Raw genomic sequence first — 23578 nt, 5'->3', positions numbered from 1 at the left:
TGAATGAGTGAATGAATGTAAGAGTGAGTGAATGAGTAAATGAATGAAAGAATGAATGAATAAGTAAATGAGTGAATGTATGAATGAATGAGTGTATGAATGAGTGAGTGCATGAATGAATGAGTGAGTGTATGAATAAATTAGTGAGTGAATGAGTCAATGAATGAAAAAATTAATGAATAAGTGAATGAATGAGTTAGTGTATGAATGAGTGTATGAATGAGTGAGTGTATGAATGAGTGAGTGAATGAATGAGTGTATGAATGAATAAATGAATTAATGAGTGAATGAATGAGTGAGTGTATGAATGAATGAGTGAGTGAATGAGTGAATGAATGAAAAAAATAATGAATAAGTAAATGAATGAATGAATGAGTGAGTGTATGAATGAATGAGTGAATGAATGAATGAGTGTATGAATGAGTGAATGAATGAGTGTATTAATGAATGAATGAGTGTATGAATGAATGAATGAGTGAATGAATGAATGAGTGTATGAATGAATGAATGAGTGTATGAATGAATGAGTGTATGAATGAATGAATGAGTGAATGAATGAATGAGTGTATGAATGAATGAATGAGTGTATGAATGAATGAATGAGTGTATGAATGAGTGAATGAATGAATGAGTGTATGAATGAATGAGTGTATGAATGAATGAATGAGTGAATGAATGAATGAGTGTATGAATGAATGAATGAATGAGTGTATGAATGAATGAATGAGTGTATGAATGAGTGAATGAATGAATGAAAATCAGTCTGCTAGCAGACAAGCAGAAACAGTTGTGGCCAAATTAAGACTCTAAATCAGCCCAGGGTGGATGAACCAGCACATAAGGGCTAATTCTGACTCATTATTTCTGAAAACAAGACCATATATTAAGCTTGTCTAGAAAATGCTTCTTGATTTAACAATTTGTAGATATTTAGACTAGAAACAGGAGACAATCTGGAAGTAGGAAAATCATTTTGCAGTGTAGAAGATGTGGGTATACAGAAATAAAAATGGTTCAATCCCAAAAACAGACAAAAAAATAATTTATTAGAATAGAAAAGGTGTGTTTTTATCTTGCTGAAGCGTCCAGCAGAGTAAATGAAGGTGTTTAGAAAGCGTAGATGTGTTCCTGCAGACCGCTGACTGTGAGACACACACATCTTTAAGATAATAGCGCTCGATCACACACCAAAACAACATCATCTATTAGATTTCAGAAAGAGAAGCACTGCCATCCACAGACAAAGTCCTTTCAGTTGGTTGTTTTAATAACTTTTGTAAGCAATAACATATTTGTTTTTATAGAAAATAAACATCTCTAAGAAATACTATACACAATTATAATAGTACATCACATCTTACATTTAAACAGCATCAAAGACTTTATATACACCAGTACTTAAGAGTTCAGGAGTCAAATAATACGGTGATGAGTCGGTGGGCTCTATATGCTGCGCTCTTACCTGTAATACTGCGCTGGAGTGAAGCCTCTAATATGTTGGTCACGTACACGTTTCTGAATAAATGAGCTCTCGCTTTTAATCCTTCACGTCTCTTCAGCATCATTTCACAAAAACAAACAAGAGTCTGTCCACCGTGTGGATCTCTTCACGCCGCTGAGGCTCAGACTTCAAGCAAAAATCACCATTTGTGACTTGATATACTTGCGTGTCGTTCCAAAACCTTCACTTCTTCATTTGAGATATTTAGAAATATGCTTGAGCTGCACATGTCCATGTAAGGAACGTGAGGGAAGAGTAAAGGGTCGTTCACATGTCACATCTTTTGCGTGCAGTAAGTTTGATAGTAAGTTTTTATATAGTCATGAAATTTAATTTATAGATTTGTGTTCACAGACACAAATTTCCTATTTTTATTGTTCCTCCACATTATTTTTAACCTATATTTAACGTATTGTACTTCAATAGTAATTTCTTCATTTTCCGCAACACGATTTTTATCGTATTGTATTTCAATAGTAATTTTTTCATGTTCTGCAACACATTTTTTAAGCGTATTGTATTTCAATCGTAATTTTTTCGTGTTCCGCAACGATTTTTATCGTATTGTATTTCAATAGTAATTTTTTCATGTTCCGCAATACATTTTTTTCTCGTATTGTATTTCAAAAGTAATTTTGGAATTCTCCGCAACACGATTTTTATCATATTTTATTTTAATAGTAATTTTTTTATGTTCCGCAACACAATTGTTATCGTATTCTATTTCAATAGTAATTTTTTCATGTTACGCAACACGATTTTTATCGTATTGTATTTTAATAGTCATTTTTTGTCATGTTCCGCAGCACGATTTTTATCGTATTGTATTTCAATAGTAATTTTTTCATGTTCCGCAATACATTTTTTTATCATATTGTATTTCAATAGTAATTTTTAATTCTCCACAACACGATTTTTATCGTATTGTATTTCAATAATAATTTTTTCATGTTCCGCAGCACGATTTTTATCATATTGTATTTCAATAGTAATTTTTTTAATTCTCCGCAGCACGATTTTTATCGTATTGTATTTCAATAGTAATTTTTTAATTCTCCGCAGCACGATTTTTATCGTATTTCAATAGTAATTTTTTCATGTTCCGCAACACATTCTTTGTAGTGCATATTGTTAATCAAACATTTTACGGTAGGAATTATACAAGATGTCTTCACAGAATACCATATTTATGCAATATTCGAATGATTTTTGGAATTAAATTGATCATTTCTATAAATGTAGCATGCAAATTAAAGGAAATTAACGGGAGTAAATCCTTTGTGAGCAAATAACATAATGACATTTGAATTATTTTGGGGTGTACTGTGCCTTTAAGACAGTTTGTTAGGTCCAGGGTCAGGTTTTCTGTATTCTCCACAGTGTTATGAAGCACACGCCGGAGTAAATCAAGCCAGAAATGGTGATTTCCACAGAACCCCCCCCCCCCCCCCCCCCATCCCATCTCGAAATGCTTCCACACACAACATGAACGCAGGGCATTTCCCTCCTCCAGATGCGCGGTGGCTGATCTGCTTTATCTTCAGATGCACATGAAAATAAGCCTACATGTCGGCGTACAGCGGCATATTAAAATAATGCATTTATATCTTCTCTTTTAATGATATCAGAATATTTAGACCTGTAAAGCACACCATACAGTTTCCTTTATTTTATTGTTATCGTTATTTTTCTTCTTCTTTGTAACATGTAAGTGTCCATTGAAATACATCCAGTGAGTTGCATGACATCTTCAGTGTGTTTGATGGAGGAATGGCACATCGGATCAGAACAGAAGCATCTTTCCCTTTTTTTTTTTGAGTGTATGTTTGTGTGTGCGTATGTGTATGTGTGTGTGTGTGTGTGTGTGTGTGTGTGTGTGTGTGTGTGTGTGTGTGTGTATTGCTACAATGTGTGTTTGTGCTTCCACTGAAGCTCCAGTTGTTCGGGCAGCACACATGCAGAAGCTGGTCCTCCTTCACTCCTCTGCTGAGCTCCAGCACTCTTCATGTCCTGCCCGTGTTTATATATTACATCTCCTGAAAAACACATTAGTATAATACATTTAATAACAATAATGCATTTTATTTTCAGTATTTTACATTTTGAAGAGGATCTATTAGGCAGAAATCACTTCTATAAGAGGTTTACCCCAGTAGTGTGTCAGCAGTGTGTGAGTATCTCCAGACAGTGATGAATTGGGTTTAATATAATTAGACTTGATGCAGAAACACTTTGATTGACATTCTCTCTTTGTACGTGTCATCAGAGGGGGAAAGCCCCGCCCACTAGAACCCATCTCTCCATCTCATTAGCATAAACAGCAGCCCTGAGTGAGAAGCAGCCGTCTGTCCAGTCGCCATTAGAGTGTGACATCCAAACTGGTCTGAGTCAGGTTGCTGTATCTTTTCCAGCTTGACTTAACATTAGAACTTTTTGACCTCATAAGTTTGCGTCAGACTGTCATATAGACTTACAGTCTGGCTTATTTAACTCAGACTACCAATCTGCCAATCATTGATGACCTTTCAACTCACTAGCCACACCCTAGCAACCACCTACAGCACCCTAGCAACTGTCCTGTAGACTTCCATTGTAAAAAATAACTGTCATTGACTTTACATTGGACATGCTAACAACATACTAATGATATACTAATCCATACTGGAAACATACTAATCCATACTGGAAATATATGACATACCAGTCCATACTAACACCATACCAATCCATACTGGAAACATACTAATGACATACTAACACACCAATCATACCAGAAACATACTAACAATATACTAACATACTACTCATAATAGATACATACTAACGACATTCTAACATACTACTCATACTAGCAACATACTAACCCAACTACAAACATACTAACGACATACCAATCCACAGTAACAACTTACCAATCCATGTTGGAAACATACTAATCTATACTGGAAACATGCTAACAACATACTAACATACTAATCATACAAGAAACATACTAACAACTTACCAATCCATGCTAGAAACATACTAATCCATGCTGGAAACATATGACATACCAGTCCATACTAACACCTTACCAATCCATACCAGAAACATACTAACAATATACTAACATACTACTCATAATAGATACATACTAACGACATTCTAACATACTACTCATACTAGAAACATACTAACCCAACTACAAACATACTAACGACATACCAATCCACAGTAACAACTTACCAATCCATGTTGGAAACATACTAATCCATGCTGGAATGATGATAATGATGAAATACCAATCCATGTCAACAATTTACTAATCCATACTAGAAACATACAAATCCATACTAGAAACATACTAAGGACATACTAACAAACTACTCATACTAGATACATACTAACGACATTCTAACATACTAATCATACTAAAAACATATTTATCCAACTACAAATATACTAACAACATACCAATCCATACTAACAACTTACTAATCCATGCTTGAAACATACTTATCAATACTGGAAAAATACTAACAACATACCAATCCATGCTAACATGTTACTAATCCATACTGGAAACATACTTATGACATATTAACACACTAATCATACTAGAAACATACTAACGACATAATAACAAACTACTAATAATAGATACATACTATTATAATAAACTACTAATAATAGACACATACTAACAACATTCTAACATACTAATCATACTAGAAACATATTAATCCAACTAGAAACATACAAAAACGACATACCAATCCACAGTAACGACTTATGACTTACCAATCCATGCTGGAAACATACTAACAACATACCAATCTATGCTAACAATTTACTAATCCATACTAGAAACATACTAACGACTTAACAATCCATGCTAGAAACATACTAAACCATACTAGAAACATACTAACTACATACTAACATACTAATCCATACTGAAAACATACTAACAACTTACCAACCCATGCTAGAAACATACTAATCCATACTAGAAACATACTAACAACTTACCAATCCATGCTACTAACATACTAAACCATACTAGAAACATACTAACTACATACTCACATTCTAATCCATATTAGAAACATACTAAAAACTTACCAATCCATGCTAGAAACATACTAAACCATACTAGAAACATACTAACTACATACTAACATACTAATCCATACTGAAAACATACTAACAACTTACCAACCCATGCTAGTAACATACTAATCCATACTAGAAACATACTAACAACTTACCAATCCATGCTACAAACATACTAAACCATACTAGAAACATACTAACTACATACTCACATTCTAATCCACATTAGAAACATACTAAAAACTTACCAATCCATGCTAGAAACATACTAAACCATACTAGAAACATATTAACTACATACTAACATACTAATCCATAATAGAAACATACTAACAATTTACCAACCCATGCTAGAAACATACTAAACCATACTAAAAACATACTAACTACATACTCACATACTAATCCATACTAGAAACATACTAAAAATTTACCAATCCATGCTAGAAACATACTAAACCATACTAGAAACATACTAACTACATACTAACATACTAATCCATACTAGAAACATACTAACAACTTACCAATCCATGCTAGAAACATACTAAACCATACTAGAAACATATTAACTACATACTAACATAATAATCCATAATAGAAACATACTAACAATTTACCAACCCATGCTAGAAACATACTAAACCATACTAAAAACATACTAACTACATACTCACATACTAATCCATACTAGAAACATACTAAAATTTACCAATCCATGCTAGAAACATACTAAACCATACTAGAAACATACTAACTACATACTAACATACTAATCCATAATAGAAACATACTAACAACTTACCAATCCATACTAGAAACAAACTAAGTACATACTAACATACTAATCCATACTGAAAACATACTAACAACTTACCAATCCATACTAGAAACATACTAAGTACATACTCACATACTAATTCATACTAGAAACATACTAACAACTTACCAATCCATGCTAGAAACATGCTTGTATATTTCCATCTATGTCAAATTCTGAAAAGCTTCAAGTTTCTCTAGGAACTCTACTTTTCTAGTTAATAACTCATCTTTAATAACTGATGTCTCTTCTCCATGATGATAGCACATAATATTAGACTAGATCTTCTTCAAGACACTAGTGTTCAGCTTACAGTGAAATGTAAAGGCTTCACTAGGGTAATTAGGGTAAAGTTAGGGTAATTAGGCAAGTCATTGTATAACAGTGGTTTGTTGTGGAGACAATCCAACACTAAACTTCTAGCCGAAATAAAACCAATAAGACTTTCTCCAGATGAACAATTGTTAGAGGAAATACAGTGAGAAACTCCTGAATCTGTTCAACATCATTTGAGAAATACTTAAATAAAATCACACGAGGGTGAATAATTCTGACTTCAGCTGTATGTTTTTGTTTAAGTATGATGAGTAACAGATTAAAACACTCTCACTGAGTGTTCATAAGCTTGATATTACAGTGTAAACAGCGGTTGTTTTTATTTTGTCCAGCAGAGGCCGCTGTGCGTCACTAAACTACTGTACTGCACACTAGAGGAAGAGCTGAGCCTATTAGCAGAGCACCATTAGCATCGATTATCCACACAAACAGACATCATTATCGCCTTTAAAGCAGTCAGAGTAACTAATAACATCCTTTAAATGTTTTTTTTTTGTCTATATAACAAGGCCTGGGCCTGACACGCACTTCTAAACATTCTAGAAAGTACACTCATTCCCTCAAGTGTACACAAGTCTGTTTACAATAACAGTACATGAATAATGATGTATTAATATGTAAACTAAACATTTGTTTATTATGAATTAATAATGGGTTAAGGTATGCACTAATCATGAATTAACTTTGATTACAACATGAGACACATGAGTTTAGTGTGAATGACCGCTACCTTGATTACTTGTTAGTACATGATTGTTTGTTAATTAAGGGCATAGAGGTCTCTGGTTCGAGCCTCGGCTGGGTCAGTTGGTGTTTCTGTGTGGAGTTTGCATGTTCTCCCCGTGTTGGTGTGGGTTTCCTCCGGGTGCTTCGGTTTCAGTCCAAACACATGCGCTATAGGGGAACTGATCAACTAAATTTGCCCTAGTGTATGAGTGTGTGTGTGTGTGAATGAGAGTGTATGGGTGTTTTCCAGTACTGGGTTGCAGCTGCAAGGGCATTCGCTGTGTAAAACATATGCTGTAATAGTTGGTGGTTCATTCCGCTGTGGCGTTCCCTAATAAATAAAGGGACTAAGCCGGAGGTAAATGAATGAATGACATTAAACAGTAAATAATTAATTATGAATGACTGATTTAATCAGTATATTAACTGATAATCGATGAACAATATGATGTAAAGTGATTTTTGAAAAATTTTTATTTCATTATAACAGCATTATTATTAATATGATTGCTCTTATTGTTGTATCAGAAGGCAACATAATGCTGATAATTAAAATAAAAGATTATTTAAAGTTGCTGATGAATTAATTAGACAATATTAAATATTATTAAGGCCAACGGGGTCAGCAGAATAATAGTGTGTGTGTGTGTGTGTGTAATGTAGTCATAATCTACAGCTCTCTATGAAACACATCGCAGCAGTATTGTATGTATGCATGTGTATGTAGTGTGTGTGTGTGTTGTGGTCATGATCTACAGCTCTCTCTGAAACACACACACACACACACACACACCGCAGGAGTGTTTCCTACTTGCGCTGCTATTCTTGTGTTATGCATCTCTCCTCCTCCGCCTCTCTCTCTCTCCCTCCTCTGCTCTCTCTCTCTCTCTGATCTCTGAACTAATCCTCTGCTCTTCATCTCTGATCATCAGCGTCTCTCTCTCCATCATCCCTCTGCTGTTTCTCTGCTTGCTGCGTTGACATTCTTCAAACCTTCTGCTTCAATAAACACTGGAGGAGAAACCGCATCTGTTTACATCGGGTAAATGAAGGGATCGTTCACACAAAAATCCTGCCATCGTTTACTGGTTTAGACCTTTATGAGTGTCTCTCCTCAAATGAATGCTGATGAAGATATTTCGAAGAATGTTGGAAATCTGTAACCATTGACTTCCATAGTGTTGTTCTATATTTTCCCCCATGGAAGTCACTGGCTGTTCTCTCCAGCGTTCTTCAGTGTGTCTTGATTGTTGTTCAACAGAAGAAAGAAACTCAAACAGGTTGAACACTAGTGTGAGTAAATGATGACAGTGTTCAGTTTAGGGTGAACTGTCCCTTTAAGAGGCATCTCCAGGGGTCACCAATCTTGTTCCTGGAGCTCCGGTGTCCCTGCAGGGTTTAGCTCAGACTTGCCTCAGCACACCTGTCTGGGTGTTTCTAGTATACCTAGTAAGAGCTTGATTAGCTTGTTCAGGTGTGTTTGATTAGGGTTGGAGCTAAAATCTGCAGGAACAAGTTTGGTGATCCCTGTCTTATAGGGTGGGGCTCTCATTGATTTAGGGCAAGGTTATCAGTCCTTTAGGGCGGGACTATTCATTTGGGGCAGGGCTATCAGTGTTAGGGACGGGGTTATCAGTCCTTTAGGGCGGGACTATTCATTTGGGGCAGGGCTATCAGTGTTAGGGACGGGGTTATCAGTCCTTTAGGGCGGGGCTATTCATTTGGGGCAGGGCTATCAGTGTTAGGGACGGGGTTATCAGTCCTTTAGGGCGGGGCTATTCATTTGGGGCAGGGCTATCAGTGTTAGGGACGGGGTTATCAGTCCTTTAGGGCGGGGCTGTCAGTGCCTAAGGGAGGGGTAATCAGTCCTTTGGGGGGGGGTGTAAGTCCTTTGGGGCAGAGCTATCATTCATTCGGTGGGGGGGTAAGGGTTGGGGGGGGCGTTGGGGGGGGGGGGGGGTTGGATATAAGTCTTTTAGGGTCTATCAGTCCTTTAGGGCAAGGGTATCAGTAATTCAGGGAGGAAGAGTTAGTTCTTTAGGGTGGAGCTATCAGTCCTTTAGAGCGGGGCTGTCAGTGCTTAGGGGCGGGGTTATCAGTCCTTTTGGGGAGCTATCAGTCCATTAGGGCGGAGCTATCAGTCCTTTAGGACGGGGTTATCAGTCTTTTAGGGCAGGGCTGTCAGGGCTTAGGGGCGGGGTTATTAGTCTTTTGAGGGAGGGGGGTGCTTTCAGTTCATTAGGGCGGAGCTATCAGTCCATTAGGGTGGAGTTATCGGTATTTTAGGGCAGAGCTATCAGTCATTTTCGGGGGGGAAGGGGGGGTGGTTGGGGGGGGTATCAGTCCTTTAGGTGAAAGCCATCAGTCCTTTAGGGCGGGTTTATTAGTATTTAAGGGCGGAGCCATCTGTACTTTAGGGCAAAGGTATCAGTAATTCAGGGAGGAGCTCTTGGTTCTTTAGGGCGGAGCTATCAGTCCACTAGAGCAAGATTATCATTCCTTTAGGGCGGGGGTCCATTAGTCCTTTAGGGCGGGGCTATTAGTATTTTAGGGTGGTAGCTAGCTGTACTTTAGGCCAAAGGTACCAGTAATTCAGGGAGGAGCTATCAGCCCTTTAGGGTGGGGCTATCAGTCCTTCAGGGTGGGGCTATCAGCCCTTTAGGGTGGGGCTATCAGCCCTTTAGGGTGGGGCTATCAGTCCTTTAGGGTGGAGCTATCAGTCCTTTAGGGTGGGGCTATCAGCCTTTTAGGGTGGGGCTATCAGTCCTTTAGGGTGGGGCTATCAGCACTTTAGGGTGGGGCTATCAGCACTTTAAGGTGGAGCTATCAGTCCTTTAGGGTGGAGCTATCAGTCCTTTAGGGTGGGGCTATCAGTCCTTTAGGGTGGGGCTGTCAGTGTGAAAGTAATTTCTGTACTGCTTTAGGTTCATGTGATTTTGACACCACATTAACATGAACTCTTCTCATCTTCATCTGAAAACATTCTGCAGCTGTGTTGACGGTGATTTTGGTGGACAGTAAGCGCCGTTCAAATCTTCCTCCATTTTGATCTTCCAGCGATCCAATTAGATCCCAAAGGACAAAGTCAGGCCTTTTCCTCATTTCAGAAGCCGCTTCAAGTATATGTAAATCAGCCATATGGGGAAAAAGGACGAACTTAACTTCTGTTTGATGCCGACTTTAAACCCTTTTCATTTGTTGCCTGGGCAGTATCTCCTTCAGGACATGGAAATCCAGTGTTTTCATGCAAGAGCTGTGTAGCAAAGCCCTGCGCCGCCCCTTCAGCCTGACCTACGGTGAAGTCTAGAAGGGATACAGCTGCTGATACACACATATCTTTACATCATAAAGTTTAGGGTTTAAGGTTGGGGTCGACCTTAATAAACGTTATACTTAATAACCTTAATAAACTCGTTAACTTCTGGCCACAGCCGTATCTCATCTAGCAACAACCCTGACCTACAGCTCTGCCTCTGCTGTTCTCAAGCCATGGGAACTGAAAACACTGATGCAAGAGCACAGAGGAGAAGAAGAAGAAGAAGAAGGAGAGGAAGAGGAGGAGATTTCCTCTGAGAGCTGGACGGGGGTGTTTTCTCCACCGCTCGCTTTCATTAAAGCAGCAAATTGGCATCCCAGAAACCCACAGCCCTCAGATCCCCCTGCTGATGAGAGCCGGCTGCTGCTGAACTCTCCTCTGCTGGAAAATATGCAGCTTCTGTCCTGTCTCTAATCCAAACGTCTAAATGCAGAAGCATTTCTAGATGAGCAAAACATCTTATTAAGAGAGGGGCGTGGCTAAAAATACTGTGGCTGAAGCATCAAACTACAATTGAATATCTAGTAGGGGCGGGGCTATGCCTGTGCATCATTCCCTCATAGCAAACTTACACTAAAAGGGGCGTGGCTAAGGATATTGTAGCTGAAGCGTCAAACTAAAATAAAATATTGAGTAGTGGGGGTGGGGCTTTGTTTTGTGCATCATTCCCTCATAGCAATCTGATGGTAAGTGGGTGTGGCTAAGAACATTGTGGCTGAAGCGTCAAACTAAAATGGCATATTGAGTACAGAGGCGGGGCATTCTTTTGCGCATCATTTCCTCATAGCAAAATAACGGTGATGAGGGCGTGGTTATGAATATTGTGACTGAAGCATTGAACTAAAACGGAATATTGATTAGGGGGCGGGGCTACTTTTGTGCATTATTCCTTTATAGCAAACTAATTCTAAAAGGGGCGTGACTAAGAATATTGTGGCTGAATCGTCCAACTAAAACAGAATATTGAGTAGGGGGTGGAGCTTTATTTTGCACATCCTTTATAGCAAACTAGCACTAAAAGGGGCGTGGCTAAGAATCTTGTGGTTAAAACGTCAAACTTTAATGGAATATTGAGTAGGGGGCGGGGCTTTCTTCTGCACATCATTCCCTCAGCAAACTAACAGTAATAGGGGCGTGGCTAAGAATATTGTGGCTGAAGCGTTAAACTAAAACGGAATATTGAGTTGGGGGTGGGGCTTTATTTTGCGCATCCTTTATAGCAAACTAACGCTAAAAGGGGCGTGGTTAAGAATATTGTGGTTGAAGCGTCAAATTAAACAGCATATTGAGTAGGTGGGCGGGGCTTTATTTGCACAGCATTCCCTCGTAGCAAATTAACACTAAAAGGGGCGTGGCTAAGAATATTGTGGTTGAAGCAGCAAACTAAATTGAAATGTTGAGTAGGGGCGGGGCTACTTTTGTGCATCATTCCCTCTTAGCAAACTAATGATAAAAGGGGCGTGGCTAGGAATATTGTGGCTGAAGCATCAAACTAAAACTGGATATTGAGTAAGGGGTGGGACTTTCTTTCAGCACATTAATCCCTTGCAGCAAACTAACAGTAAGAGGGGCGTGGCTAAGAATATTGTGGTTGAAGTCTTAAAATAAAATGGAATATTGATTAGGGGGCGGGGTTATTTCTTGTGCATCATTCCCTCATAACAAATGAACACTATGAGGGGCGTGGAAAAGAATAATGTAGCTGAAGCTTCAAACTAAAAAGAATTATTGAGCAGGGGCGGGGCTTTCTTCTGGACATCATTCCCTCAGCAAACTAACAGTAAGAGGGGCGTGTCTAAGAATATTGTGGCTGAAGCGTCAAACTAAAACGGGATACTGAGTAGGGGGCAGGGCTACTTTGTGCATCATTGCTTTATAGCAAACTAATTCTAAAAGGGGCGTGGCTAAGAATAATGTGGTTGAAGCATCAAACTAAAACGGAATATTGTGTAGGGGGCGTGGCTTTCTTTTTGCGCATCATTCCTTCAGCAAACTAATGGTAAGATGGCATGGCTAAGAAGATTTTGTCAAAAGTGTCAAGCCAAAACAGAATATTGAGTAGTGGGCGGGGCTACTTTTGTGCATCATTTCATCGTAGCAAACTAATGATAAAAGGGGCGTGGCTAATATTATTGTGGCTGGTGTCAAACTAAATCTAAATAATAATAATAAATACACCATTCCCTTGCAGCAAACTAATTTTAAGACGGACGTGGCTAAAAATATTGTTTTAGGCGCCCCCTGCTGGATTAGTATTTTATTGATTAAAATTTTAATATAGATTCGTTTCTTACAATCAGCATTTAGTGAGATTGTGTTGCCAGTGTTACCGATTAAAACCTAAAGTGGCGATGAGGACTTAAAATGTATGGAAAGAGTCCTAAAAATGTCTTAAAAGGTATTGAATTCCTGTATATATGCATTTAACATGCCTTTTTTAGCAAAACATGAAAGACCTTGAGTGAAAAGTCTGGCTGTTCCCCAATGAGCAATAATCATCAGGCAGAACTTCAATCCGGTAAGTGTCTTATTATTTTGCGTTCACTCCTCGCTATACAGGAATATTACAAGGACACTGAAGTTCATGGTATAATGGGATGTCTTTTAGATCAGAGATCTGCCTGCAAACCCAGTTCACACACTTACCTTGTGTTTCGGACACCGAATAGAGAAGGTTTCTTCTTCAAACGTGCAGCCTGAAAAGAGATTCAATGAAGAAAGGAGAGAGAATTAATGGTAGAGCGATATATGACAGTTCAATATATTGTGGAAATGAACATGCACAAAATTTGACATCACAAAATACAGTGAATACACTGCAGAAAACACGGCTCTTACTTAGAATTTGTAGATATTTGGACTAAAACAAGACACAAACTCAATTTAATGCATTTAATGCAGTGCAATTACTTATTATTTAAACTTCTAGAGTTATTTTAAAGAAAATACATATTGTATCACAGTGGTAACAGTGTCAAATGCTTGGAGACTGGATTATCCACATTTTCAGGTTCATGTTCATCTATATAAGCATGTCTGATGCATAGTTCACACTACAGTATTTTAAGCTCGACTTGAGCCCGATTTGCAAGTTAACGAGCTCGTTGACATATCAGGCTGTGATTGGTGTAAAATCAGTGTCGCCGTCAAGCAGCCAATAGTATTCAGCTTATTCTGCTGGCTCCGCCCTCAACATTTCATTGGCTGTGGTTTGTGTGACAGTCGTGTAGTGTCCGACGCCCTCTTGTGGATCATTTACGTAATGTGAAACACCACAGCGATTTAATGACACAAAATCAACGGCAGATAGATCCACCAATGTTCAATATCATGTAGTGTGAACTAGGCGTAACCTGCTTGGCTCTTACAGCTTACAGTCTTTTGGATTGATCGTAGACGTACACAAACATGTAGCACAACTCTTACCCGACTCTTTGGCGCAGATATAATGGTAGCTTTGAGTACAGCTCTTCCAGCCGCAGCAGACCGAGGCTCCTTCACCTTGGCATCCGGAGCATTTCTGTGACCAGACAGAGAGCCTGAGAAACAATGACTCTTTTTCTATATAATAACTATATATTTTGCAGTGTAATTAGTAGTCTATTGAGTTAAAAGGGTCAGTTGTCAACAGTGTGAGCTGTACATTTAAATAAAGTGTGGCCAAGTGTTTATTATAAATCAAAGACTTACTGCATGTGCAGCTTTCTGAACAGCCTCGGTCAGTCCAAAGAGTTTATCCGCCACCAGGACTATGCCAGTGGTCCAGACAGCACACGCTTCATGAGCCCAGTGCTCTTTTTCCTCGGCCTCCATCTGTAATCTCTGCAGACTTGTTTCAATGCCCTCCACACCAGCAGGGGGAGACGCTCCACTAAGTCTGCTCTGCAAAATCAGCAGCCTTTTAAACCTCATTCGCGAACTGGGCCTGGTTCTCGACAGTTCCCGAATTGCCCTTTTGCTCCTCCTGGAGTGCCCTTCGTTTGCCTTTTCCTGATGGATGCCCTCCTCACACACACTCTGTGTGTTTTTCACAATGCTACTACTCTCCGTCTCGTTGGCACAGTTGCTGTTTTGCCTGAATTCACTCCTGTGTGTTAATGACAGCGTTTTTCGTGGTATGCAGTCCTCAGGATAATAGGGGCCACACAAGTCCCCGAGCTCTCTGTAATTAGCTGGCTTTCCACATAAACAGCACGTTAGACATCTGTCAGATAGGCTTTTGTTAACTAAGGGGCCCTGGAGCATTACTGAAGAGTTGGACCCTGTCTTTGCAGCTTGATTTTTGATATTAGGTACACTCTTTGTCTTAGCCTGAGCGAGCATCTGCTCTTCTTCTGGCCTGTTGACGATAGTGCATGAAGATGCGATGTCCATAGAGCTGTCGATGTGTACGTATGGTCTGAAGGAGGATTTTCCGTCACTTAGATCTGGGCGCAAGTCTGATAATGTCCCTTGTACTGTTGGAGACAGTTCATTTGTCTTGATCTTAGGTCTCTTCACCACAACTTTAACGGCATCCACACACTTTTTTTTGGGCCCAGTCTTTTTTTTCTTCTCGATTGCGTTTTCGTCTTCTTTTTGACTCTTCGAGAGTTCCTCTTGTTTCTTTTTAAGTGATGGCCGCCTGCCGCGTTTGGGTTTCATTAGTGGTACGCATACTTCATTTGGTGGCTCCTTGCACTCTGTCTGTTCAAGAGTTTCTGGCGGAGGTGGAGATGTAGGCAAGACTTCGGTCTGTGTAGACTCCGGTTGCTCCACTATGGGGATGTTTTCTTGAGGTTCAGTGCCTTTTCTTCTCTTCTTTCGCTGCTTCAGATGCATCTCGTGGTTGTTTTTAATGGCTCTCTGTTTAGCTAGTCTCGGTGTGTTGATAATCAGACTTCCACCATCCAGGCTTACATCTGGAGCATCGCTGCTCTCCACAGTGGCCCACTTTCTCCTTTTCTTCCTTGGAGTTTGAATTTCTGTGTTTTCGGGTTCTTGTGTACTGATTGTGCTTTCGCCCTCCTTCTGAGGCATCTCAGGGGCGTTCGTTGTCTCCTTTTGATCTGGTACCTGCGGCACTGGTTTTAACGTGGATTCTTCTAGTGCAATGTCTGCTTGGTTACTTACAGGTTGCTTTTTGGACCCTGGGGATGTTATTTTCTGAACCATTGCCTCATATTTAAGTCCCCTGCCTTTCCGAGGAGGCAAATATTTGGTTTTAGTGGGACACTGAGGAGGTACAGATGGCACGTCACTGATGTCATCAGTGGGAAGGGTATCAGTAGTTAAAGTAGTGCTTACTGATTCCACAAGCAAACGTTGTCCTCTCTTTCTCTTTCCCTTTGGAATGTGGACTATGTCTAATGGAGAATCCTGTGCCTTCACTTCATCTTGCCTTCCTTTCTTCCTCTTTTTGGTTTCTGAGGTTGGTAAACTGCATTTTCTCTTGGTGGAAACCACCTCTTCATCTGGCTGTTGAAGTGAATCTGTGGAGACATCCTTCTGCTTGGGCAATTCGAGATTTGAAGGTTCAGTCTTACACGACTGATCCACAGTAACATCCTGCATGACCATTGCTGAAGGTGTCTTAGTAGATTTATCATCGTTTTGTTCTTTTTCTTCAGTCAGTTTCTCTTTTGTTTGCTTCCGTGATCTTAACACCATAGACTTCTGCTCTCTCCCTAATGATTTTAAGCAGCTGCTGTCTAGCGTACACTCCAAAGTGGGAGCCACGGTTTCACCTTTAGTGGTATCCACAACACCAACAATTGTGTCCAAAGCTAATTCTGTGGTCACATCTTGCAAATTAAGTTCTTGAGTACAGTGTGTGTCCTTGGTATGTTCTGTAGTTGTTTGAACATTTTCATCTTGTTTCATCTTCATCTGTTTGTTCTTACTGATTCCTTTCGGTCGACCGGGGCCTTTAGCTACTGATGCCACAATTGGCTTTGACTCTGCTGTGTTTTGATTTGACTTTGGAGCAAGTATCTCTCCTGGTACTGACCCAGGCTTTGAGGCGGGTTTAGAAGCAGTTTTTGGACCAGATTTAGTGGCAGATTTTGGGCCAGATTTAGGACAAGGCTTTGGACTTTCTTTGGACCCTGTGGATTTTAAACCTGGCTTGGGGCCAGGTTTTACACTAGGCATGACCTCGGATTTAGGAACTGATTTTGAACCAGGTTTTGTAATTGATTTTGGACTATGCTTTGGTGCAGGTTTTGGATTTGATTTTGGACCTGGCTTGACAGCTATTTTTGAGCTTGGTTTTGGAGCAGGTTTTGCACCTGGTTTCCTTCTGTCTTGAGGGGAGACCTTTGGGCTACCTTGTGAACCGTAGGAGCGAGTGCACATCCGTGATGGTAAACTCTCTGTAACAAGTTTTGGTGTTTGACTACTAACATTCTGATGGGCAGTTTCCATCTGATCGACAATATCGGTGGTTTTGCTTGAAGGTATATTGGGAGTTTGAGTGTCTCCTTCTATACTTAGCTGCCTTCTTATTCCTGCAGTTGAGCTCATTGGTCTCCTCCTGCCTCGTACATGTTTCTTACCGAACATTCTTGTATGTGAAGATGGCGTAAAAGCCTCTGGTTTGGCTGAGGGAGTCACTGCACTGGGACAGCTTATTCCTGGCTCCATATCCTCGTCCGCTTTCTTGGGAGAGGGTGGAGTGTCAGCCCAAGATGGTGCAGAGTGCAGTATCGACTTGCCTGGCAACTGAGGAGAGTCAGGCTCCAGCACCTTTGCATCACTACAATCGATGTGATGATCCCTTGCCTGAGCCAAAGGTGTTGTTTTCTCATTGAGAGCTGAGAAGTCACTCTTGGCAGTGTGAGTCTGAGGTGCAATGTCACATATGACTGACCTCCTTTCGCTGTCTCTGTGTGGTGTGTCCTGGGCAATGCTTTCTGCAGTTTCTGTGTTTACTTGTTGCATGTTTTCCGCCTCCTCATATGTGCCACAGACGTCTGGAAAAGACTCCTGTGACTCTGTTTTATTATTGATGACCTCCTCTGAGCTTGTCAGAATTGAATCCTTTTCATCTCCTACCTCAGTGGACGTATGAGAGAGGACAGAAGTCTGCTCCTCAAGGGTGTCCGCAGGTCCCTCAAGGGTGCATGTTGGGGTCTCTACTGAATTCTCACTGCTTGAGTGTTCTTCTTTCTCTGGCAAACACAGTTCAGTGGCTGAATTGCTGGGAGAGTCTTCCGTTGGCATTTCAACACTGGTTTGTGGCTCTGATTTAAAATGCTCTGTCTTTATCTCTGTGTCTTCGTCACATTTGTGATTGAGTTCAGCAAAGCAGTCTATCTCCGTCGTGTTTTCTTTCTCCGAATCATATTTGTTTTGTAGCCCTTGGTAGATATTCTCTTCCGTTTCATAGGAGTAACCTTCCTCCAGCACGGTTTTATTTATTTTCTGAAAAAGAGCAGGACCTTTCTCATCCTCCAGCCACTTCTCTTGTTTTTCAGTGACCTCTCCTTTGCAATCATGCTCAGCAGACGGCTTGCTTTGTTCGGTTTTGTCCTCATCAGCCATCCTCTCGGTCCATGCTGACTCCTCAAAGTTCTCCTTTTGAGTGCTCTCTGAACGTTTTATGTCTGGTGGTGAATCACTCTCTTGTTTCATAGGACTTGGAGCTGTTACGCCGATGGGAGACCTCTCATCTCTAATGCAGCAGAGAGAGCTATTGGGCTCCTCTTCAGACAGTGCCCTTTGTACTCTGGGGTCACAGTTAAGATTATCCTCCGAGGCTACACTCTGGAGACTTCGAACTGAGTCTCCTGACCTAACGGAGACATCGTCAGCCGAGTTTAAGGAGCATGTGGACACTGTGTCAAGGCTGAGACGGGAGTGTGTCTGGGTATGTCCTTGACCCTTTTCCTGACCAAAATAATAATAGTTCCTTTCCATCTGGTCCTCGGTGCTGCTGGAGTATCCTCCCTCCTGCAGTTCTGCTGTCATGGACCTGGGAATGCTGTAAGCATCAGACGGAGAAGGACCATGTTGATTTTCAGGACAAGACTCATCCATACCTTTCAGTTGACCTCTGTAATCTTCTCCCTTTTTAGGATGGTTTCGTTTACTGGTCTTTTTGCTCGCCATGAGAGCTTCAGACAGCAGCAGCTGCTGGACATTGTTGGAGATGTTTTCAACCTGAGAAGTTAGGGCATTGAGACTCCACAAACTAGGGTTGGTCAGGAGCTTCTCTGAGAATCGTTCTTTCATTGATCCAGAGAAGCTCTGGGTCTGGTTCACACTGGACGATGAGTGGGTGTGAGGGGGCATCAGCATATTTTGTTCATTCTGCAAACCTGTGGATGATGAAGCCCCAGGGTTGATGGGAGGCTGGCCATACTGGAAGGAATCAGCATTCGCCATCAAGGGTGATGGTGTGGAGTTGTACGAGGGAGATCTTCCCACAGACCTCGCCGGTGAATGACTGGAACTAGGACTGCAGGTCTGGTAGTATTGTTCCGGCGACCTTACTGAAATATCAGTTATGCAGTAGTTTTGCTGGGTCTGATTGTAGTGCTGGAATTTCTGAAGGCTCTCCTGTGTACCAGACATGCCCTGCAGGGAGCCCTGCTCAAACCCAGACCTCGAGGGAGTTTGCTGGTAACCGTAATTATTCTGAGGTCTGTATCCACTCTGTTTTAGACTGCTGTGATTGCTCAGCTGCCTTCCATACTGGGCGTTAGGTGGTATCCCATAGCCTTTGTAGCCATGTGACACTGTATTACATTTGTCCATATAGGCCGATGAAGGTGAAGAAGAGGTTTGCGAGTGCTGAGGGAAATGCATGTGGCCTTGTGGGTACATTAAAGGAGATGGCGCCGGGTTGGGTGGGATTCCCTGCTGATGGGGACTGGTGTAGACTGGGGCGGAGGACTGGGCGGGGAGATGGCACTGACTTTGAGAGATAGCTAGCATGTTCTGCTCTAGGTACTGCGATGACCCAGACTCCAGACGACCCACCATGTCCTGCTCGAACTGGGTCATCTGAGCTGACTCATCCCATTTCTGCTGCAGGTGACCTTCGCTCATGTACTGGGCCGTGTATCCGGTGCCCATGTGGTTACTGTAGCCCGCCTGTAGATGCTGGTTTGGAGTTTTGCCTCCTCTGTATGGTTTCTTAGTCTGTGTGGCGCTGGTGTAGACAGGATAGTTCTGCTGTCCGTAACAGTCTTTAGATCCCGCTGTTGACATCCCGGCAGAAGCTAAAGCGTGTGGCTCGTAGCCCTGTCTGGACTGGCTGTAATGATGTCTGTAGCTCTCGAGGCGCGGTAATTCTTGGGGTTCCTGCTGGTAGCAGTGCTGGTTGCTATGGAAACCACTCCGCTCTCTGAAGGACTGCATGACTCCAGATAGGGGCTCTATGGGAAGAGGAGGAGAAAAAAACAAAGAGAGAGAGAGAGAGAAAGAGAGAGAGAGAGAGAGAGGCTGTGCTTAGTGGCTTTTCATTTTGCTTATCTGTGATCATTCAGTTCATTTGAAACAGTGCTACACTGTAGAAAATATCAGTTCATGAACAAGTGTTTTCAGCATTATAGGATGTCGATCGTGCTCTGTCGACTTTTGATGTTGAAAATTCAGCTCTACAGTTCAACTTTTATTGAAATTTTAGTAGTTTGGAATAGAGGAAGGAAGAATTAAAGAAAGAATAAGATTCATTAATGCAATTTTAAAGCAGAAATAAACGAAAACGAGTCGCAAAATACTGAAATATGCTAAGTTAGGGATATTTTACAGTGTATCCTACAGTCAGAATGTACACATAGTCATTCCTGAAGGCATATCACATTGATCACCATGACAATACACTTTTGCAAACGCCAAGCAACACCTTAGCAACCACCTAGTGAGAAACATGCCGATCCATACTAGAAACATGCTGTTATCTCTCTGTGCCAACTTTTTCAAACTTAAAACTACTTCAAACGTTCAGACGAGGCTTTCTCAAGACATCATAAAGTCTACAAACTTTAATTTTCTATTTGTATTTCTTATTATACTCTTATATTATCTTACTTTTATTTATTATATTTTAATTTGTCTTATTTTATTTCGTTCTTCCAAAGTTTTATAGTACCGTGTAGTCCTTTGTTCATTCGTTCATTCATTCATTCATTCATTCATTCATTCATTCATTCATTCATTCATTTTCTTTTCGGTTTAGTCTCTTTATCAATCAGGGGTCGCCACAGCGGAATGAACCGCCAACTTATCCAGCATATGTTTTACGCAGCGGATGCCCTTATAGGTGCAACCCATCACTGGGAAACACCCATACACACTCAATCACACACACACTACGGCCAATTTTAGCTTACCTAATTACCTGAAATGGATTGAGTAATCTGACTATGTAGCAAGCAAGATGATCTACTTTTTCCATTAGACATAAGATTATTCCGCTTCCCCCATTGGCAGATTATTCAGCTCTTTTGAATAAATCTCACTTAAATTCGACTCATTATTTCTGAAAACAACACAACATGCTTTGCTCGTCTAGTAAATGCTTCCTGATGTTACAATCTTCAGATATCTGGACTAGAAACCAGAGGACACCTCCAGGTAAGAAGAGCATTTGTGCAGTGTGTGTTATTCCTCCACTCCAGTGCGGCGGGCCTGTCGAGGGATGGCCGCCCAGTCCCATCACACACACACATTATTCATCTCATAGCGCTCCGTCTGAAGACATCAGGCCCAAGAGCAACGCGGTTCCCAGCCTCCCGGGAGATTCTCCACCCTCTGCTGCTTCAGTTCTGCTTGTTTGCTGCTCTGCTTGTTTACACAGTGACCCAAATAGGAGTAACTCCGCATCGACGCTTCCAGCCTTTAAAAATGCATACAGTATGTGGCGACAGGACAAACTGTGCAAGTGACACGATTGATCTTGTCCTCCTAGTCTCATAACACCGCAGTGTGTGGTGCATTAATAAGTTTACGTTATCTATCTCAGATGTTGGGTCGCTTTCATCCGCTCTGGGGTGATTTAGAGGCTTAATTTGGCCACAGCTTTCTCTGTTTTTCAGCAAATGGAGTGATTTTTGGTGACATGTTTTGGTAAAATACCTTGAAAGTTTGACTGTTTTGCACCACCTTGCAACTGAATGTGACTGGTTAGTGTATACTCCATCAGCTGTTGTAGTTTTTGTTGTGTTTTTGTCTGTTTGTCTCCATCTAGTGTCTGAATAATGTGCAGGTTAGTGTATACTCCATCAGCTGTTGTAGTTTCTGTTGTGTTTTTGACTGTTTGTCTCCATCTAGTGTCTGAATAATACGCAGGTTAGTGGTTTATATTTAGGGAATAAAGCCCTGCCACCTGAGGCAGGAGAAAAAAAAGATTTACTGTTAAAAAGAAATGGCAATTTCCACATGTATCCAGCAGGGGTCCCCACAGACACCCATTCATATTCAGCATTTATTTCTTGACGCTTCAGAATACTTTTCCTTGCAAATTAAGTCAAATTGGCGCAGGTTTTATTTAGTCCATTCATTCATTTTTCTTTAGCTTAGTTCCTTATTTATCAGGGACCACCACAGCGGAATGAACTGCAAACTATTCTAGCACGTTTTACAGAGCGGATGCACTTCCAGCTGCAACCCAGTACTGGGAAACACCCATTCACACACACACACTCATACACTATGTCTAATTTAGCTTAAATTCCCCTATAGCACATGTTGTTTGGACTGTGAGGGAAGCGGGAGCACCTGAGGAAACCCACGCCAACAAGGGGAGAACATGCAAACTCCACATAGAAACACCAACTGACCCAGCCGGGACTCGAACTTGTGACCTTCTTGCTGTGAGGTGATCGTGCTACCCACTGCGCCACCGTGATGCCCATTGACAAGTATGATGATCTAATGTTGCTTATAGGACGGCTGTAGTTTCATCTGGAGCACATCAAGCTCTATATTAATACACATTAATATAGGTGAGGGAATGCTCTCAAGCCCATCTGAGAAATAATAAACCAAATAATCCAGCTCTCTGGCATTTCCAGAATCCTTCATAAAACAGCTTAGTTATGAGATTGAGGACCACAGGAAAGACAATCTGCACATGAGGAGCTTTTTTTTTAAACCAGAGCAAACATCGAGTCAGGAAAGAAGACGCCAAGGAAGAAGAGAAGGAGATGGGAGTGAAAGTCAGGCCGAGGGGTCGATTCAATTTCAGCACAGGACATGAACTGAATTTAAAGACCGAATTTAATCTGCTTCCCGTAAGACCTGCACACAGAAATGCAAGAGTTCGGGTTTTCTTCAGTAAAAATAAAATTCACAAGCTCAATGCAGACCTCATCTGTGCTACAAAAATGGCATATTGGTGTTTTGTCTCCATCTAGTGTCTGAATAATGCACAGGTTAGTGTATACTCCATCAGCTGTTTTAGTTTCTGTTGTGTTTTTGACTGTTTGTCTCCATCTAGTGTGTGAATAATGCGCAGGTTAGTGTATATTCCATCAGCTGTTTTAGTTTCTGTTGTGTTTTTGACTGTTTGTCTCCATCTAGTGTCTGAATAATGCGCAGGTTAGTGTATACTCCATCAGCTGTTTTAGTCTCTGTTGTGTTTTTGACTGTTTGTCTCCATCTAGTGTCTGAATAATGCGCAGGTTAGTGTATATTCCATCAGCTGTTTTAGTTTCTGTTGTGTTTTTGACTCTTTGTCTCCATCTAGTGTGTGAATAATGCGCAGGTTAGTGTATACTCCATCAGCTGTTTTAGTTTCTGTTGTGTTTTTGACTGTTTGTCTCCATCTAGTGTCTGAATAATGCGCAGGTTAGTG

The 23578-nt window shown here is 40.9% G+C and overlaps 1 protein-coding gene across 8 annotated transcripts in view; it reads right to left on the bottom strand.

The window, feature by feature from the left end:
* Positions 1–1248: 1248 nt before the first annotated feature.
* The window catches only part of rai1 (retinoic acid induced 1), a 108093-nt gene continuing 85763 nt past the window's right edge, over positions 1249–23578 (bottom strand). For all 8 annotated transcript variants that reach the window (XM_073945200.1, XM_073945199.1, XM_073945201.1 and 5 more), the window contains 4 exons: positions 14485–20156; positions 14221–14314; positions 13441–13490; positions 1249–3537 (listed from right to left, as the gene is read on the bottom strand). In XM_073945200.1, the coding sequence (XP_073801301.1) occupies positions 3529–3537; positions 13441–13490; positions 14221–14314; positions 14485–20156 (5825 nt within the window). In that variant the 3' untranslated portion in view covers positions 1249–3528. The remainder of the gene's footprint in view (positions 3538–13440; positions 13491–14220; positions 14315–14484; positions 20157–23578) is intronic.

This window comes from Danio rerio, chromosome 3 (assembly GCF_049306965.1).
Source record: "Danio rerio strain Tuebingen ecotype United States chromosome 3, GRCz12tu, whole genome shotgun sequence".
Taxonomy (NCBI): domain Eukaryota; kingdom Metazoa; phylum Chordata; class Actinopteri; order Cypriniformes; family Danionidae; genus Danio; species Danio rerio.
Note: the sequence above shows the minus strand (reverse complement) of the source record. Positions and strands in the feature narration are given on the sequence as shown.